Source organism: Cupressus sempervirens, chromosome 8 (genome assembly GCF_028749045.1).
Source record: "Cupressus sempervirens isolate cs-2001-9-10 chromosome 8, ASM2874904v1, whole genome shotgun sequence".
NCBI lineage: Eukaryota > Viridiplantae > Streptophyta > Pinopsida > Cupressales > Cupressaceae > Cupressus > Cupressus sempervirens.
In genome coordinates, this window is record NC_143125.1 from 111,696,340 (window position 1) to 111,716,866 (window position 20,527).

Sequence of the window (20,527 nt, forward strand, 5' to 3'; positions counted from 1 at the left end):
TTTCTTCTTTATTTATCATTAAACTTTTATCTAGAAAGAGGATATCACAAACAACTTAATATTTCAAAAGATTTCTAAACTTTCTAAATAAACATTTGTAAAGAGGGCCTAATGAATGCTCAATTAAATAATGTGTCTTGTTAACGCTTAAAAAAAAAACCCTGATAGGAAACACTCTTTTCACACCAAGACATCTCTCTATAACCAAATGCCTTCATTTATTACCCACTGGGAAAAGGGCCATAACTATTATTCATTTAATACCCTCACAGAGGTCCGTATGCAATTGCTTAGCTTATTTTGGGTAGCACCATTGCTCAACTTTTTAAGGAGCAATTTGCAAAGCCACTGACCCCATGAAATTTTAATTTTACTGTATGTTTTGTATTCAGTTGTATTCCAAAATAAATTAGAAATGATTTTTTTTACAAATTGAAGTTGAAAAAAAAAAAAAGCAAAAGAAAGAGGGAGAGAAATTTGTGGTGTCAACTAATAAGCAATTGCTACTTATTTCCAGCCCCCGTATCCCTTAGTTCAATAAAGAAACCAATCATGTGATACCAAATCAACTACAACAAATATGGGTATCTCTTTTGCATGACTATTGGTCTCAATTTGTTTTAAGCTGATTTGGATAGGTTAGAAAAAGCATGCTGATGTAGTACTGAAATCTTAGTTATAAGCATAGGACTTGGCAAGCAATCTTAGTTACATTAAGAAGCACAAAGTTATGGCACTCTACTAGGTCATCTCCCCTAATATAATGAACTTTTCACATCAACATGACAAAAGACTCATGCATTGAATGGAATAGAACACTATAAATCAAGATAATGATATCATCAATAGGTTTATCTTTAGTACCAGACCAGATTCTCATCTACTTCCTGTGCAGTAACTTGGTTGTCCTCTCCTTTTTGCCATTTGAAATCACTGATTGAAGTCTACTACAATGGCTCAAAATTTGCCCTTGATTTCTTTAATTTATTGAATCCATCGATAAATTCTCCACATTTCTCAAAAAAAAAATTTAAAAATCATAACTTATGAGTGCATGACAATGATAGCTATGTCATGAATGTAATCGTGAATGAGAATATGGAATGATATCATCAGTGGATTTACCTTTTAGTTCCAGACTAGATTCTTATCCACTTCCTATGCAGTAACTTGTTGTCTTCCTCTTTTGGTCATATGAAATCACTGATTGCAGTCTACCACAATGGCTGAGAATTCTCCCTTTTATTGATTTCTTTCATTTATTGAATCCATTCTTAAATTCTCCAAATTTTCCAAAATAAATAACATAAATTATGAGTGCGTGATAACAGCATCTATGTCATGATTGCAAATATGTACGAGAATATGGAAAGACATGGAAATGTAAGTAACTAACGTACAAAATAGACAAAGAATTAACAGGATCACGTAACAAAATATTACTGGCAGTGAACAATATTCCCAATGATTACGGTTCCATAATTTGATGGAAATAGCTCGACTTTGATTATCACAAGTGCAAGAGTTTGGATAAACCATCCGTCCTAACCTACATATCAACCATTATTCAAATAAGAAATATTGGAAATTGGAATGTTCTCAGCAGATTCGCATGCAATGTATGATATCTCTAATGATCAAAGGCTTCACAATTCCATGGAAACAGCTTGACTTAGATAATGACAGTTTCAACAGCTGGGGAAAACTATCCATACATAATCAACATGGTTAACCAAGTCACAGAAATGTGAAAATATTGGGAACTGGAATGTTCTCAGCAGATTCACAGGCAATACACGATATTTCCGATGACCATGAGCTTCATAGTTCCAAAGATATAGCTTGACGTTGATAATGACAGGTGCAATAGTTGAGAAAAGTCATTCATATGTGACCAACATGATCAACCATTATGCAGAAATGTGAAATGTACCCATGTACATAGCTTGAGACTTGATCAATCATGTTTATCTTATTCACCATGTCCAATAGGCGATTACAATAAGTTTGCAGAGTGTCTACCTTCGAAGAGTCCCCCCTGAAGGTCATTGACAAATATGTGGAGGAACCATAGAACTTTTGGTAAAAAATTAAAATACAATGGGAACATTCTACCCATTGATCAAGTGTGAACTATGAAATGTATTGATATCTATCTCTTTAGTATTTGCATCATCCCTACAAGATAGATTTGAGTTTTCCATGTAGCCCCGGGCTAAATTTAGCATCAGGTCAATTTCCTTTCTGCACTGAAAATAGTAGAGTTGTGTGAGGTAAATTAAAATTGAAAATTCCAAATAGAGAAAAACTTAACTACAAAAATAGCACACCTCATTGACAGCACCAGCCTTTATCTTAGACTGCATCACACACCATTTCTTGAAGTGTGCACCTGCAAAGGGCATTACCTCTATTACTGATGGCTTTAGAAGTATCTTCTGACAAAGTCAAGGCTCACTAACATTGAAGAGAAATCCAGATCATTTGATTGAATAAATAATACATACCAACTGCAATATCTATTTTACAAGATGACTTCGATATAGTCTCTACCATCCATCTGGCGTGAACCTTCATGGAAAAATTGTTAACAATAGAGAAAACGCTACACGATGAATGATTTGTTTCAAGCCAAGAAATCAAAATATTAATGAGGATAGCAAAAACAATAAAATAAAACAGAGAAAATAGCACTGGCATATTATTTGTAAGTATTTACACCTCAAAATATGAGCCAAAAGGAACATCGTGTGCCTGTTGTACTGTCTCAAATACCTGAATAAGAAAGAAGAAAGTACTGGTATCAATCTAATGAAGCACAACTAAATTTTTGTATGTTAAATAATAATTATAAAACAATCCCTTCCTCACCAAAACACTTTGATTAGCAGTGAAAGCTGCATGTTGCCATTCTGTCATTGCAGAGTCTGGAGGGCACATAGGATTGTTACACATTGATCTAAAGGATAGTTCTCGAAGTAGGCCACCATACCGGTCAGCAGCATGCCACTTCTCCAACTGTCAAATAAAGTAGATCAGTTGTAAAAATTGATTCAGGGATTATCTGTGATATAAAGAATAACATATTTTTCTCAACTTTAGCTGGGGCAAGAAATGTTCATATGTTTTCAGATATACACAATTCACTAGCCACCAACTAATCTGAAAAACCACCACAGTACCCTAAAACTATAGTGAATAAGAAAATACTACTATGGCAAGCTTGAATTATATCACTATATGAAAATTAAATATAGGTGTTCATTATATCCAATGAATGTAACAGGGACACAAAAGATGCATCTTTAAATGTGCAATAGGATAAGGAAGTGTTGCAAGAATCAGCACTTACTCTCCAAACTCAGCAAGTTACAAGGCAAGTAGACCAAAATATGTCCCACAGACTTGGGCCAAAGTATTGGCTACCTTTTTCAAACTCACCGTATCTTGTCACTGTTTTAATTTGTCCTTTCCAAGACAACTCAAAACTGGAATAGTCTATGAGGAAGCTCACTCTTCAAATTTTCAGGGAAGCTCTCTCATTTAACCAATTAATAAAATCTATATGATAAACAAGCTTGCTACTTACCCACTGTACATTTTAATATTTAGGGATTTGCATGAAAATAAAATATTGAAAACAAAAACTGGACATTTTCTACCTCAAAACTTGAAGGACAAGTCTTGCAAAATTCTTATCACCACGAGCTTTTTCCATTTGTGCAATTAAACCACAGTTACGAAACTCAGACTCACCTTGGACTCAGCAACAATGTTTCAGGCTTGGACTTGGACTCAAAGATAAAAAACAAATGCAAAAACTTGACAAAATGAGAAATGCAAGAAATTCGGAGATCTTCAAGAATTTGAAACTAGTTCAATGCAACTCTTATTATATAACTAAGTTGTCGGTTTGGATTCTGGTTCAAGATTCGTTCAGAATTTTTAGGGTTGGGTTTGGATTTGTTTTGAGTTCATTCGTACAAGATATTTCTTATTTACTATGTATATATGCAGCAAATAAGTTCATATACCGCTATGCTAATATTAAAGCAATATAACAAAAATACACCACCATATGAATGTTTCAGTTCAAAAACAATAATGTGAACATTAATAATCAGTCATCACTGATCAAATGAGGCCAAGGTCGTGATTGTTGCAATATTGGAGGCTTCACACATTAATTATCAGCCTAGATGATTCAAAGAGAGCAGCTTTGGCTCAGACTGGATGAAGCCAAGAAAGCATCCTTTGGATCTATAATTAACCCCCGTAAAGATCTCTTCAGATTTTGTTCAATCCATAGTTTCTAAGCATGTTTGGCTATATGCACTTAGTATGGTGTATTACATACATTCCATAATAGATGCATGACACGTTTATACAACCTGATTATTCTTTTAAAAAGCATTTAATTCAACCTAAATATGATTAGTAATTTGAGTATAGTCATGTGCTTGAATCTAATTTGGCAAAAAATATTTTTTGAAAAAAGTCGATAAAAGGTGTTTTTTGACCATATTCTTTGAAATCATGTCCAGGTTCCTCTACTAGAAACCAAAGTTGCCCATAAGTTGTCTAACTTCTGGTACAGTTCCTCTGAGATAATTTCCAGCAAAACTAGATCTCTACAGCACAGTTTTGACAAAATCTGACAAGGACCAGACTTTTGAGAGAATTGTTCCTGGAATTCCAAGGTCCAGGGAAGAATTTGGGAGCTCAGTTGATAACCTTAAAACCAAACCAACATCATCAAATAGAAGCTAATTTGATCACCTATACAAGCAATAATTGAGCACATTACTATAAACACAAATTGTAGGAAATAACATGCTTAGATATATAAATATTGTCAAATGTATACAAAACTCATCAAGTGTGTATAAACACAAATATTGAAACTAAAATTATAAGACTCGCTAAAACATGGTTGCACTACTCATCTCAACATCATGATTAGTCATTCGTTGGCATTAAAGATGAGTCTTAGGTGATGATGTTTGCTTGTGTCTCAATGATTAGTGTGTATAGTCAACTTAGGAATTTATTAGTAATTTGCATTTGAAGCCTTTGATATTGCATGTTTTGTTGACAAGATCAATAACAAAGAGGAGTCACAAGTAAGAAGATATATGATTATTTTTATTTTGACTATAGCTAGGATACTAATAGATGAGATTTTTCTATTAGTTGTCTATGCAAGGCATGATTGATACATTTTGCATTATGAAAAGGGCATTTCTTGCCAACTATGACTAAACTTGTATTGAGTGGTACAAGGACTATAACATGCCAACTTTGTGAATGTCAGTTATTGTATACTTATCAAGAGTCCCCAAACTCGCCACGAGTCAGTCAAGTCTGGCAAGCTAGGTCAACCTAGTTGACAACTCCGCCCGCCAAGTTTTATGTAACTCGACAACTTCGCTCGCCAAGTTTTTGGGCAAGACTCTCCCAACTCATAGAGTCTAAGCATGCCAAACTCGGCCAAGTTTGAGCATACGCTTGCAAGTTTACTTTGCAATTCAACACTTAGCTCAGGGGGCAAGAGGATTTATACAAATATAACATTTAAGTATATGTTACTTTAAGTTATATTTGTATAAACATTGTCAAGATGTTTGAAGCCTTTAAAGACAAATCTTAGGTGATGATGTTTGCTTGAGTCTCAATGATTGATGTGTATACTCAACTTAGGAATTTATTAGTAATTTGCATTTGAAGCCTTTAATATTGCATGCTTTGTTGACAATATCAATAACAAAGAGGATTCATAAGCAAAAAGATATATGATTATTTTCATTTTGACTTTAGCTAGGATACTAATAGATGAGATTTTTCTATCAGTTGTTTATGCAAGGCATGATTGATACATTTTGCATAATGAAAAGGGCATTTCTTTCCAACTATGACTTAACTAGTATTGAGTGTACAAGGACTACAACATGCCAACTTTGTCAATGTCAGTCATTGTATACTTATCAAGAGTCCCCAAACTTGCCATGAGCCAAGCGAGTCCAGCAAGCTGGGTCAACCCAATCGAGTTATGTAACTCAACAACTCAGCTCAACAAGCTTTTGGGCACAACTCGCCCCACTCATAGAGTCTAAGCATGTCGAACTCGGCCAAGTCCGAGCATACGCTTGCAAGTTTAGTTTGCAATTCACACTTTGCTCGGGGTGCAAGAGGATTTATACAAATAAAACATTTAAGTACAAGTTACTTTAAGTTATATTTGTATAAACACTGTCAAGATGTTTGAGATAGGTTTCAGCTTCATAGGAGTCAAGATGCAAATCTAGATTATGGAGTTTTCCAAAAAATTCCAGACTAGGCCAACTTCCAAGATTTGACACACCTTCAAAATTCTAACCCCCCATAACCTATCCTGGTTTTCTCAAACTAAAGCTAGAAGAAGGATTGTCTAAAGGTTTTGAGTTTTTAACTCATTTCATCCAAAATCCGTTTAGTTTCAATTCCATATTCCTGACAAACTTAAACACAATTTACATTTTACATAAATGATGGATTTATCATTTTTGTTTCCTATTTATGTATGTGATGACAAAATAGCTTCAATTTGAAGATGTTATAGTGTCTTTAAATCTTATTCAATAAAGCACGAATGGAACAAGTTTTAAATCATTAAAAATCTCTAAATTTCAAAGGTTTTTTTCATTTTGTTGAGTCGTTGAGCCATAGCCGAGTCATGAGTCGAATCGAGTTAGCCTTGTCAAGTCAAAGCTGAGTCTAAGTTTGGGAACTATGATACTTAGATCAAATTGTCCAATATATGAAACAAGGTAGTTCTTGATTGTAGCTTTGACTATGACTATGCAGAGATCCACACCAATGGATGTGTATAATGTAGATTTTTATGATCATGATTCGATGGACCTATTACTTGCTTAGAATTACAATATAATGAAAGTTTGTGGGCAACACCAAAATAAGGTTGTGGGTAGCTACTAGTACCCCTCGTGGGGATCTAGGTGTTAGTGAGCGAGACATAAAGAGATATGTCGAGATCTTGAGGGAGAGAAAAGAGTGAGATGGAGAAAGGATAGAGAAAAAGTGATAGAGAGATAGTTGTAATGTTCCTAAGGTGAACTCGGCCTATAGGTGATCTCGATCAATAGGCAATTACCTAGGTAGCCTTGTCATGTGCTCCCAGTAGCAAACGCTTCAAGTAGTTCTCCCTCCGTGCTTTGAGTAGTCTTTCCAGTGCCTTAGGTAGTTCTCCTTCGTGCTTCGGGTAGTCTTTCTAGTGCCTGAAGTAGTTCTTCGTGTCTTAGGTAGTCTTTCCAATGCCTTAGGTAGTTCTCCTTTGTGCCTCGAGTAGTCTTTCCAATGCCTCAAGTAGTTCTCCTCTGTGCCTCGGGTAGTCTTTCCAGTGCCTCAGGTAGTTCTCCTTCGTGCCTTAGGTAGTCTTTCTAATGCCTCAGGTAGTTCTCCTCCGTGCCTCGAGTATTCTTTCCAGTACGTCAGGTTGTGTGCCATACGGTGTCAATGTGCAGGATGGAAAGGCCGTATAGTACCTTATTGGTTGTACAGTATGTTGGGGTATGACCGTACGGACAATGGGAGGCCGTACGATAGACAAAGCCAGGAAGGTCGTATGGTGTCAAGGCTATATGGTAGCTTCAGCCGAGGAGGTACAGGATCAGTCTGTATAGTAGCCTTGTTGTGACAGGGTATGTTGCAAGTCGTGGCTTGTCAGGAAGTTACTGTCGATGGGCTATGTACGATTCTGAAAATGAACAATATTTGATAAGAAATCCAGATATGCAAACAAGAGATACCAACAAAGTTGCTCCACAAAATATATCAATATTTGCCAAAATCAAACCAAGAAATACACAGACGGATTAGGGTGAGGGTTGATTCCCACTGAAACTGAGACAAGACAAATAGGGAAGGTCTTTCACTTCTAAAATGGAAAATAACAGAGAACTCCAACAGGAATTCGCAATACATAGAAAATAATCCAAAAGCATACCTAAAGACTGCCTACAATCCGTGCTTGAATACCTGTCGAGAAACTTTCCGAGGGTGTACAAAGATAGCCAACAGGAATACAAACTACGAAAACAAAATAAATATGGGTCCGAGATATATTAAATTAATCGGCCCATTAACAAGGTTTAATTAAATACATTTATTTTATGACAAGGACATTACATTCCTCTCGTCCCAAAATTTGCTTGTCCCCAAGCAAATGCACATCCGGTTCTAGGAAACCTTCCATAATCAGCTCCTTCAGTTTCGAGTCAGGCACTAAGTAGATCTTCCCGCCAAAGTAAATGATGTCATCAATAACTTTGTATCTTTCATCACGTACATAGCCATCCATCAACTCACATGCAAAAGTGTTCTTGGAATACTCGACCAATAGATGGGCCCGTCTATTATCCAAGGAATATGGTGAGGTGTTGACTAACTTGTTTTCACTTGCAGTGTCTGGGACCAAATCCTGTTTAAAAATTGCCTCAATCTTCTTGATTGTGACTTCCCTCGATCCTTTATTTGACATTCCTCTTAGCAGCACCTTCTTGCCATCTGTCTCAAATGAAAAGTCCATCCTTTTGAAACTTTGAGTGTACTGGTCAAGAGTTTCCAACCACTGAATGCCCAAAATGATATCAGTATCAACCAAATCTATCACAAAGAAATCATCTGCCCTGGTATAGTTTCCCATGGAAATTTGTAGGCGTGGAATCACATGAGTGCAAGGTAACAAGGTTCCTCCTACAACCTCAACCTCAAATCCTCCATGCTCAACTACGCGCAGGCCTTTACTAGTGACCAAAGATGAATTGATGAAATTGAGTGTGGCGCCACTATCAATCATGATTGGGACTCGTTTTCCGTGAAGTGTGCTGCGAACCCTAAAGATACCACTTCTAGTCAATGTAGTGAGGGTAGCAATGGAACCCCCTTTTTGTATCAGGGCATTTATTCTCTCCTGCTGGGTAATTTCTTCATTAGTTGCTACAGGTATTTGTCCTTCGTCATCATTAGGCATCACCTCAATGTAATGAATCTTTTCCTTCCCAAGGCAACAATGACCAGGTCCCCATAGTTCTTTGCATGTGAAATAGAGCTTTTTCCTCTGGAGTTCTTGCCGAGAATCTTCATCAATCTGAGGTTTCTTCTAAACTGTCTCCTTGTCCTTGTCTTCTTGTGGGGATGGTGTTGGTGTAGCTGAGTTTTGGAGAAAGATGCGGCCATGTCGCACACCTTCTTAATAGCTTCGTTGAGTGCACACAAGTTGAACCCTTTGATCCAACCTCTTAAAGGCTCTCTCGACCCATTCATGAATAACACAATTCGGCATCTTTCAGAGATGTTTGTGACTAGTACTAACAACCTTTGGAAATCAGTGATGTAGTTGTCTACCGTGCCCGTTTGATTTAGCTAGCTCAGGATCCTTCCCATCGAAACAATCAATGAGTCTCTCAATGAACTCAACATAAGAGGTCACTTGGTTGTGACCGAGAGTGACCAATCCATGATGCCACCACTCATACACCACTCCTTCCAGATGAAGTGCTATGAACTTGATTGCTTCCTCTTTGGGCATTGGATTGAGTTGGAAATAGGTATCTGCCTTTAGGACCCATGAATGTGCAATGATGACTCCAGATCCATCAAATGGCAATAAGTTTACTTTCCGTTCTTTCTCCTAAGATCATCATTAAAATAACTGCAATTTCCTCTGCCAGAATATCTCATTCTTAGATCAACATAGTCTCTGTAAGATATATCACCTTCCATATTCACGTTCTGCCAATCTTCCCAAAGTTTTTCTTGTATTTCCTCAAAAGTGGGCTGTCTTCCTTTGTGTGGTGCTTCCATCCTTGGAAGGAAAATGGGCACTGAGGGTCGAGAGCGAGAAGGTTGAAAGTTTGTCCTTCCCGAAACAGAATCGTCACTATGCCCATTTTGTTCTCTTGTTGTCTTTTCCCTTGGCCAAATTTTGTAGAGTTTCTTGCATAAGCCTTTCGGTTTCGTTGATTTGCATTTGATTTCTATTCAGCTCTCTTAAAAGATTCATGAGTTTTGTCGTAGGATCCTAATGATCTATCATTCTATCAATAGGGTTATTTCGCTTTCTCCGAGTATAAACTTGCATTCACTTCCACAGGCAGGTAGGACCAAAAGCTCTGATACCACCATAATGTTCCTAAGGTGAACTCGTCTTGTAGGTGATCTCGATCCGTAGGCAATTACTTAGGTAGCCTTGTCGTTTGTTCCCAGTAGCAAATGCTTCAGGTAGTTCTCCCTCCGTGCTTCGGGTAGTCTTTCCAGTGCCTTAGGTAGTTCTCCTCCATGCCTTGAGTAGTCTTTCCAGTGCCTTAGGTAGTTTTCCTTCGTGCCTCGGGTAGTCTTTCCAATGCCTTAGGTAGTTCTCCTCCGTGCCTCGGGTAGTCTTTCCAGTGCCTCAGGTAGTTCTCGTCCGTGCCTCGGGTAGTCTTTCCAATGCCTCAGGTAGTTCTCCTCCGTGCCTCAGGTAGTGTTTCCAGTGCCTTAGTTAGTTCTCCTCTGTGCGTTCGGTAGTCTTTCCAATGCGTTAGGTTGTGTGCCATACGATGTCAATGTATAGGATGGAAAGGCCGTACAGTACCTTATTGGTCATACGATATGTTGGGGTCTGACCGTCAAATAGTGGGAGGCCGTACAATAGACAAGGCCAAGAAGGTCATATGGTGTCAAGGTCATACGACAGCTTCAGCCAAGGCCGTATGACAACTTCAGCCAAGGACATATGGGATCAGTTCGTACAGTAGCCTTGTTCTGACAAGGTACAACTTGCAAGTTGTGGCTTGTCGGGAAATTATCATCGATGGGCTACGTATGATTCCGAAGATGAACAATATTTGATAAGAAATTCAGATATGCAAACAAGAGATACCAACAAAGTCGCTCCACAAAATATATCGATATTTGCCAAAATCAAATCAAGAAATACACAGACGGAATAGGGTGAGAGTTGATTCCCACCAAAATCGAAACAAGCCAAATAGGGAAGGTCTTTCACTTTCGAAATGGTGAATAATAGAGAACTCCAACAGGAATTCGCAGTATGTAGAAAATAATCCTAAGACATACCTAAAGACTACCTACAAGCCGTGCTTAAATACCCGTTGGAAAACTTTCCGAGGGTGTACAAAAATAGCCGACGGCGACACAAACTACGGAAACAAAATAAAAATGGGTCCGAGATATATTAAATCAATCGGCCCATTAACAAGGTTTAATTAAATACATTTATTTTATGACGGGATCATTAGAATAGCTAAGTCAAGATTTTGAGGGAGATAAAGAGAGTGAGATAGAAAGAATGTTGATAGGATCTTGTTGATTATTGATATTTGACTGTCAAAAAATTTGTAAGATCTAAAACTTAGAATGTGCATTATAACTCCTACGGATCTGAAATCACTCTCAAATATCATGCCAAAATAAACATGAAATTATAATTTAAAAAGAAAACCACATATTGAAATGTGTTCACATATACTTAAATGCTATATTCAGCGAGCCCTGGGGATGTGTCCCCACACCAAAACCCCCCACCACCCCCCCCCAACCAAATTTTATAGTATTCCTGGAACAAGGGCACCAGAGATGAGGGGCGAAGTCTCGAGATCCCCAACGGTGCCACCACAATTTCCGCTCGCTACCAGAAATGCAGGGACATTCTCGCTCTTAGAAAGCTGAGGGGGATGCACTAGTGTCCATCAAGCATTCTGTTAAAGTGATTTTAAAAAACAGCCTTTTTTTTATTCATTATTTGGTTCTTTTGATACCATGTTGCTTTATATTTCATTCTTTGGTTGTTTTGATATCATGCTACTGAATGTAATAATTTTTAATATTTATCATCAGATACTTTTGTTATCTATTATGATATGATATAATAGAACTCTTCCATTTTCTGATTCAACAATTCAAAACTTTATAATTATGTAATAGAGTATTCTATGTAATGTCTCTTGTCGAAACTTACATAATTTATTTCGATTACTATGACTATTAATGTTTTATCATTTTATATAACAATATTTATAAAATTCTGTTTATTTTATGATTATTAATGTTTTATCATTTCATATTATAATATTAGATTCTCATATTTTAATATTAATGTATTATGCAATACTATAATATGATTAATATTATATTATTATTATTTTATTTATGTGAATCTTATTTTGACAGGGATATCACAGTCCTCATTGAAATTTTGCTTGTCCACAAGCAAGATCATAAATTTTCTCATAGAGCCAATATACAAAGCATATAATTGGATGTGTAAAAACACAAAGTAAATGAAAGATCCCAAAAGGATCCTTTCACTAAACTTTTGTAAATTTTAATTAAAATAATAGATTTTCCTATGCTTTCCTTGTGGTCTTAGAGAATTAGACAGAAGATGGAAAAAGATTGTTTCTTCTTTTTGGTATTTTCCAGATATAAATAAAACAATAATTGACAACAACAACAAATAATATAATATTTAGTCAACAAGAATACCTACAAATCGTACTAGGCAAAATATGTATTCAGTTTGCCAACAAAGGTGTTTACAAACAAGGAATGAAGATGCTAGCTACAAGAATGGACCAGCCATGCACCAAAAAGATGGTTGACATAATCCAACCAAGAAATCACGTCCCAACTGAAAGGCAGCTATACGGTTGTTATAGTCATGCCAAGGTAGCAAGAAGATCCCAATGTGCCAAATAAGACCCTCAATGTGCAATGCACAAGCACCCCCAAATGCTGAACTTAACAATCTTGGTCAACTGCTGAAACAATACTATAGAATGTTGCTAAAACCATCTATTGGGGTTTGTGTCCCAATAGCCAGGCTCTAGGGTTTGCATCCCAACCCTCTAGAATCCCTCTTCAGAGCAAAATCGCAAATACCAAGAATGAAGATGTAAAAGATAATGAAAGAATGAGCCAACATCTCATTTTATCTCCCTCTCAAAGCCAGTCGAACCCTAAAGGGAGAATATGCCCTTCCCTTTATTATAAAATGCCATCTTAATTAAAAGGCCTTTATGTATAGGAAAAACACCCATTTCCTCAAATAACATAACTCTAGGTGTTCGAAGGTCTCCGGATGATGAAAATAAGTTACAATAATTCAAGACCTTTCCAACAAACTATAACACATAGGCCTACTTGACCAGATGAAGCCAAAATCCACTTATTACTCCAATTAGCTATATAAATAGCTTTATTTTAATTTATTTAAACGCAAACTTAGAAGATATTAAAAATATTTCCTTTTATTCAACCGGAAAGCCAAACCAACCAAATAATCAGTGAACAGGTCCTGTCACCTACCTGTGACTAGTGTTGGGCAATGTGGGTAAACTGGCAATCCCATCCCTAAAAACTCGAGATGCACCTAGAAACTAGGGAATATACCCTGTCACCTTGAAACTGAAACCATATATTGGTCCTGAGGAGCCTCAAATCTAATCACTACTGCAACCTCCTAAAATTTAGGAAAATCCCTAAATTTAAGGAACTACCCCAATTGGCACTCAAACTGACTATAGAACCAACTTTGGTCACTAAGTATCCAATATGATTCTCTATCCACCACTGCTAGCCTACAAGACTCAAATAATAGGCCAACTCTCATGACTCTGCTAGTCAGACTAGAGAGGGGACATGACAGTAAATATGTAGTGCATGAAAACACGAATTAGACACATAAATGCATGAAGACACGAAATAGACACATGAATGCATGAAGACACGAAGTAGACACAATGTCGACATAGGATGCATGCATTCTTGATTAATGCCTTACAATTTGCAATAAGTTAAGGTCAAGAAAAGATTTACAAAATTTATTTCTTCAATAGAATTCTGCAACTACAAGTGATCATTAGTACATGTGTATATGTAAGAAAATGTGAGTCATGATAAATTACTCCAAGCCAAACCCATACTAATGTTAAAACTATAACTTCAATCCTCATACTGGTCTGACTGTGCAGATCACACAATCCTCTTATTTCATATAAAATTGTTTTGAAGGCTATTAATACATTGCCCCTTGATTAGGCATGATCGGCGATCTTTGGGGTGACCATAAGTTAGCATTAAAATTAACTAAATTAGTCATGTTTGTTGTTAAAATAAATCTCCTTCTAGGTGTCGATTATGAGAAGCCATTGTGGGCCAACCTAGATAGGGTCATGTCCCTTTAAGGGACATGCCCTTTGGTTATGTTATATAAGGAGGGTATTGTTGTAGTTAAAGGACACACAATAGAATACAAGTTCGCTCCTTTAAGCAACTCTGCCACAAATCAAATACTTGTTGTGATAAACATATTTCAAAAGGACAATTCATATTGTCATCTCATTTCAAGGTCAAACATTAAGGAAGATCAAAACAACAACCAAAAGAAGGTATTATCTTAGATTTGATTATTCAAAATTTGCAAAACTTTACATGGTATCAGAGTTCTAGTAGTCGAATCTAGGCTCTGCATATTAAATAATCAGACTTGATATATATCTAGCATCATTCTTCTATCTTCAATGGCATACACAATCAAACCCAACCCAAGGACAGGTTTGATGGGAAAGAACACTTTGATGCTTGGAAATTCAGAATCACAATGATTCTTGAAGAAAATGATGTACAACAATTTGTTGATTCAGCATTCAGACAACCTGTTGTTGAACCTCATAAAACTATTTGGAGTAAAGGAAACAGGAAAGCCATACAGATCATATTAGATGGAGTGAAAAATGAAATAGTACCCATGCTAACGAAACATCAAACAACATTTGATATGATGAATGCATTATTAAATGCATATGAGGTTAACAAAGCAACTAGAGTTCTCGCACTAAAAAGGAAACTAAATCATATACAAATAAAGAAGGGAGAATAGATGAATTCTTACTTCCTAAGGGTTGCTAGTCTAAGAGATGAATTTGGAAGTATAGGAACCATAATTAATGACACAAAACTAACAATGATGGCTATAGATGGATTACCAGATTCATGGGAAACATTCGCAAAAAGAGTGATTGCCAGAGACTATCTTCCTAACTTCAATAGACTTGAGGGAGATTGTCTTCAAGGAGAAACCAGAAAACTTAAGAAAGGGGGAAAGTTGAAAACTGAAGACGAAGAACTTCATGATCTTAACACAAATTCCTATAAGAGTAAGAAGAAGCACTTCAAGAAGAGGAAAGGTAATCAAACGAGTGATAAACCTACGAAAGATTTATCCAAAAATAAAATGCTTCAAATGCAAAAAGTTTGGACATTATAGATCTACTTGCCCTGAGAATTCTAAATAGCAAGTGAACTGTACAAACATTACTAGGGAAGAAGATAACTATGACCTTGAGAATCGTGTATTGTATTCAGCACTATCAAATGAAGTCTCAAGTAAGGCCTGGGTGATTGATAGTGGATCATCTCGACATATTATAGGATACAGAGAAGCACTAGACTGTATATCAGAAAAAATCAATGGCGAAGTCACCATCAGTGATAATTCAACACATTACGTCAAAGCAATTGGAAATTACACCTTGAAACTAAAGTCGGGTAGTTCTCTTCTTCTCAAAGGAGTACTCTATCTTCCGAGAATAAAAAGGAATATAATCTCGGTTACAACACTTGAAGATGATGGACATTATGTTGCATTCATGAACGGTAAAGTAATGACCTAGGCTAAGAACTCCTCATTTAAGAAAGCAAAATTGATTGGCCAAAGAAATGGGTACTTGTATGAATTAAATTCAGAACCTAGTTGACCTATTCAAGCCTTAATGCATGAAGCTGCTGATATAAACGAAATATGACATAGAAAGTTAGGACATCTAAATTTCAAAACTTTATCAACTTTGGAGAAGATGGTTACTGGTTTACCAAAACTGAATAAAGATCACTCAAGCATATGCATAAGATGTGCTCTAGGTAAGAAAACATCAAAAGTCCATTTTATGATAGCACTAGAAAAACTAAAAATATTTTGGAATTAATTCACTCAAATTTATGTGGATCTATGTCTGTTCCTTCTCTTGGAAGATTCTGGTACTATATACTTTTTATAGATGACTTCTCTAGAAAAGCATGGATTTACTTCTTAAAATGTAAAGAATCAAAAGAAATCCTTAAGAAATTTAAAGAATTTAAAACCTTAATTGAAAACTTATTAGGACATAAAATTAGAACTCTTAGGACTGATAATGGAGGGGAACATACCTCAGATTTTTTTTAAAGAGTTTTGTAAAGAAACAGGATCTAAGAGAGAGTATATTGTTCCTTATAACCCATAACAAAACGAAGTAGCAGAAAGGAAGAATAGGACAATTATAGAAGCTGCAAGCGCTATGATATTTGATCAGAATCTAAAATATTATCTTTGGGCAGAAGCCTTTTATACTGCTATCTATATTCAAAACATTAGTAATCACTCCTATCTTAGAGATAAAACCCCTGAAGAAGTCTTTACTAAGGTTAAACCTAATATAAATCATCTTAGGATTTTTGGGTGTCCAGTATATATACATGTTCCAAAAGAAAAGAGAACTAAGTTAGAACCCTCCAGGAGGAAAAGTATTTTTGTTGGGTATAGTGAAACATCTAAAGCATATAGGATTTTCATACCTAGTCAAAAAAATATTAAACTTAGTAGGGATGTAATTTTTGAAGAAGATTTAGCATTCAAAAGAGCTCTAAGTTCTGAAGAACCCTCTCCCTTACCTAGTTCTGAAGGAAATACTGAATCTGAGTCTCAGAGGGAGAACATTGAAGAAATTGAAGATGAAATTCAAAACCTCAATCTTGAAGAAACCAAAAGTTCGAAGGAAAGACCACTTTGGGCCATTAAGATAGTAGAGGAAGCACAAGACTTCGCTACACCATCTAGAACATTCAAAGAAAGCAAAAGACCCACAAGATTTTCTAGTTATGTAGCAAACATGAATGATTTATCTAAATCAAAACTAACTAATGTTTCAAATGCTATTAAACATATAACTTGGAAAGATGCCATGACAAAAGAATTCCAATCCATTACGAAAAATGATGTTTGGGAAACTGTTCCAAGCCCTGAAGGAAAATCTGTTATTTCTTCCAAGTGGATATTAAAATCAAGCATGCTGCTAACGATAGCATTGAAAAATATAAAGCCAGATTCGTAGCCAGGGGAATCTCTTAGAAAAAAGAAATTGATTATGAAGAAACCTTTGCTCTTGTTGCCAGATACACCTCTGTAAGAACAGTCCTAGCTATTGCAGCATCGAAGGGATGGAAAGTACATCAGATGGATGTAAAAACAACATTTTTAAATGGAAATATTACAGAAGAGGTATATTCGGAGCAACCTGAAGTATTTGAAACTCATAACCCTAAAAATTTTGTTTGCAGGCTCAAGAAAGCTCTGTATGGGCTTAAACAAGCTCCAAGGGCATGCTATGAAAGAATTGATAAGTATCTCACCAACTTAGGATTCTCGAAGAATGAAGCTGATCCAAATCTATATTATAAAAGGGATAAAGAAGATATGGTAATTTTGATACTATATATTCATGATTTACTAATAACAGATGATGATCATCTCATAGATCAATTCAAGAAAGATCTAATCAAAGAATTTGAGATGAAAGATTTAGGACTCCTTCATTACTTCCTATGACTGGAAGCATAGTTGGCATAATTGCCGAATAATCGGCGAGTTTTTCTCAGATTTAATCGCCAAAAAAAATCGCCGAGTTTTTGTGAAAAATCGCCGACTAATCGCCAAGTTTTTGCAAAAAATCGGCGAGTTTTTCAGAAAAACTCTTTTTTAAATTTTTTTTTTTTGTTTTTTTTTTAATTTAATTTTTTTTTTTTTTTTTTTTGGTTAAAAAAAAAGGCAAAAAGCCTATATATATTATGTAAGATAGAGAGTTACAATATGCTAGTAGAGCTAGGAAGAGGAAAATGTGATTGTAATGATGTTTTTACTTCTAGTTTGACACAAATTATTTACTATTATGCTTCCCGCCATCAGCATTCAGCATGAGAATGTGATTTTGTACCCACTATGCATTTATATATATCTAAACTCCTGCTTCTTTCTTTTGTGTTCTCTATAATGAACTCATTAGATGCATCTTCTCATTGAAATTTGCAAAAAAATGTATTTTGAATTAAATTTTAGCGGTTTTTTTAGGTTCCCGAGTTTTCCCGAGTTTTTTTTTTAAATGGCCGAGTTTTTCCCGATTAAACTTTTGGGGGGCTCGGCGAGTTTTTGGATTTGGCGAGTTTTCCAACTATGACTGGAAGTACATTACTTCCTAGGACTTGAAGTATGGCAGGAAAGTAGACATTAGACATCTTGACGAGATTTGGAATGAGGAACTGCAGGCCTATGTCTTCTCCCATGGAGATTAATTTACATAAACTTAAGAAAGCAGCAGCAGAATCACCTTCCATAAATTCTACTCTTTATAGACAAATGATTGGGTGCCTTGTACTTGGTAAATACAAGACCTGACATTTGCTATGTTGTTAATGCATTAAGTCAATTTATGTGTAAGCCAAAGGAGATTCACCTAGTTGCAGTCAAACACATCATGAGATACTTACAAGGCACTCTTAACCTTGCTCAAGTATGAGAAGGTTGAATTGAATCTACATGGATACATAGACTCTGATTGGGCTGGAAGTGTTTCTGAAAGGAAAAGCACTTCAAGATGTTGTTTCAGTTTAGACTTGACGATGATATCATAGATATGCAGAAAGCAATCTTCAGTAGCACAAAGTTCCACAAAAGCCAAATACATTGTAGTAGTGATGGCCTCTCAGGAAGCAGTTTGGCTTAGAAAGTTACTTGTGGGATTATTTGGTCAAGCCATGAATCCTACGATTATTCATTGTGATAATCAGAGTTCAATCAAGCTTTCTATGAATCCAGTTTTTCATGACAAGTCTAAACATATCAAAATTCCTTATCATTATGTAAGAGATATGGTAGACAAGAATATTGTAAAATTAGAATTCATTTGCACTACAGATTAGACAACAGATATTCTCACCAAACCTCTCTCTCGAGTGAAGATAGATCACTTCAAAAAAAGACTTGGTATGGTTGAATTGTAATTCATTTGTATTCTTTAAATTATTAATAAAATAATTTTATTGTCGACTATTGACTGTTATGGGCTCCACCATTTGTATTTCATTATTTTGGAGGTGATGATCTCTAAGATAATGAACACTTGTACGAAAGACATTATGAGAGATGACGATCTCTCAGAGAATGTGCTAAATAGTAGAGATTTACTATCAGATCTAGATGAGTTCAAGATTACATTGTGATATAGACATTGTTATGCATATAAGTCAAAATTTGGATAAAGGAAGAATTTTATTATTCTCCGGAGTTTATCCTATGTTCTAGTAGATCTTAACTCAGGATTATGTTATATGGAAAAATTGAAAGGAAGCAAACCTACTATTACCCGGCAATTTATCAAAAAATGGAAACACAGTAGTGATTTGGTGGGGAATCAGAGGATGGAGGTTGTTAAAGATATCATAGCTGAAGCAACGGGGCTTGATACGGAGGGTATTAACTTCTACCGAGATAGGAAGCTCTCAGATCAGGTGGTTGATGAGTTTGCAGACTTGGCTAAGGAATGTAAAAGACTGGTGAAAATAGGTAATTCCTACTTTAGCCCCGATTCCATTTCACGCCCCTAGAGATTTGTTATGTTTGTGGTGATTGGGTATCTTGCCTTGGTCGTTTCAGAAAGATATATGGTCACCATTTCATGTTGGTTAATCATTTTAGGCATAGGGTTAAGATAAATTTTCCATTTTACCTCAGACAATACCTAGGTAATTCTATTTAGCCTTTCAAGATGATCTTGAGGGAGATCACACCTACCATGAGGGGTTAAGAAATCTCTTGATTATGAGACTGAAGGTAGTGAATTTGAGGAGGAATTTGATGAGGAAACAGAGGATGAGGTTGATACAAAGAAGAGGAAGAAAGGTGATCTTGGAAGCTCTTCCAAGAAGAAAAGGAAGGAAAAGGAGAGTGATTCGGAACAAGATAGTGATTATAAGGAGAAGTAAAAAAAGGATTTTGAGAAGAGAGGATCTTTGAAGGTTTCGGGAAACAAGGGAAAGAATGCTGAAAGAGATTCTATCCCCTCTGATGATGAACTCTTAATTAAGAGGGTAGAAAGGAAAAGAAAGGAGTTTGCTCAGGATGCGGGTGTTGAGAATGATATCAAGGAGGTGGATCTAGATAGGAACAAAAAGGGGAAGCATCAGGACTACTTTGAGCATAATAGGGACGAGGATGACCAAGGGTTCCTAAAGGGAATCATGGGTAACCCAAGGACAATGATGAAGGATATTGGTACCCTAAAACAGCAAATGTAGGATATATCAAGGGACTTTGATCAGCTTAGCAAGACAACAAGGGGGGAGAGAACACTGGGTTAGCACATTGATAGACTCTCTGAGG

General features: G+C 36.1%; 1 protein-coding gene across 6 annotated transcripts in view; it reads right to left on the reverse strand.

The window, feature by feature from the left end:
- Window positions 1-1,482: 1,482 nt before the first annotated feature.
- Window positions 1,483-20,527, reverse strand: part of LOC149541831 (BAG-associated GRAM protein 1-like) — a 257,279-nt gene continuing 238,234 nt past the window's right edge. For 5 of the 6 annotated variants that reach the window (XM_089796903.1, XM_089796905.1, XM_089796906.1 and 2 more), the window contains 5 exons: window positions 2,872-3,018; window positions 2,722-2,775; window positions 2,508-2,571; window positions 2,331-2,392; window positions 1,483-2,249 (listed from right to left, as the gene is read on the reverse strand). In XM_089796903.1, coding sequence (XP_089653029.1) covers window positions 2,112-2,249; window positions 2,331-2,392; window positions 2,508-2,571; window positions 2,722-2,775; window positions 2,872-3,018 — 465 coding nt within the window. In that variant the 3' untranslated portion in view covers window positions 1,483-2,111. The remainder of the gene's footprint in view (window positions 2,250-2,330; window positions 2,393-2,507; window positions 2,572-2,721; window positions 2,776-2,871; window positions 3,019-20,527) is intronic. The other variant, XM_089796904.1, reaches the window with a different exon arrangement.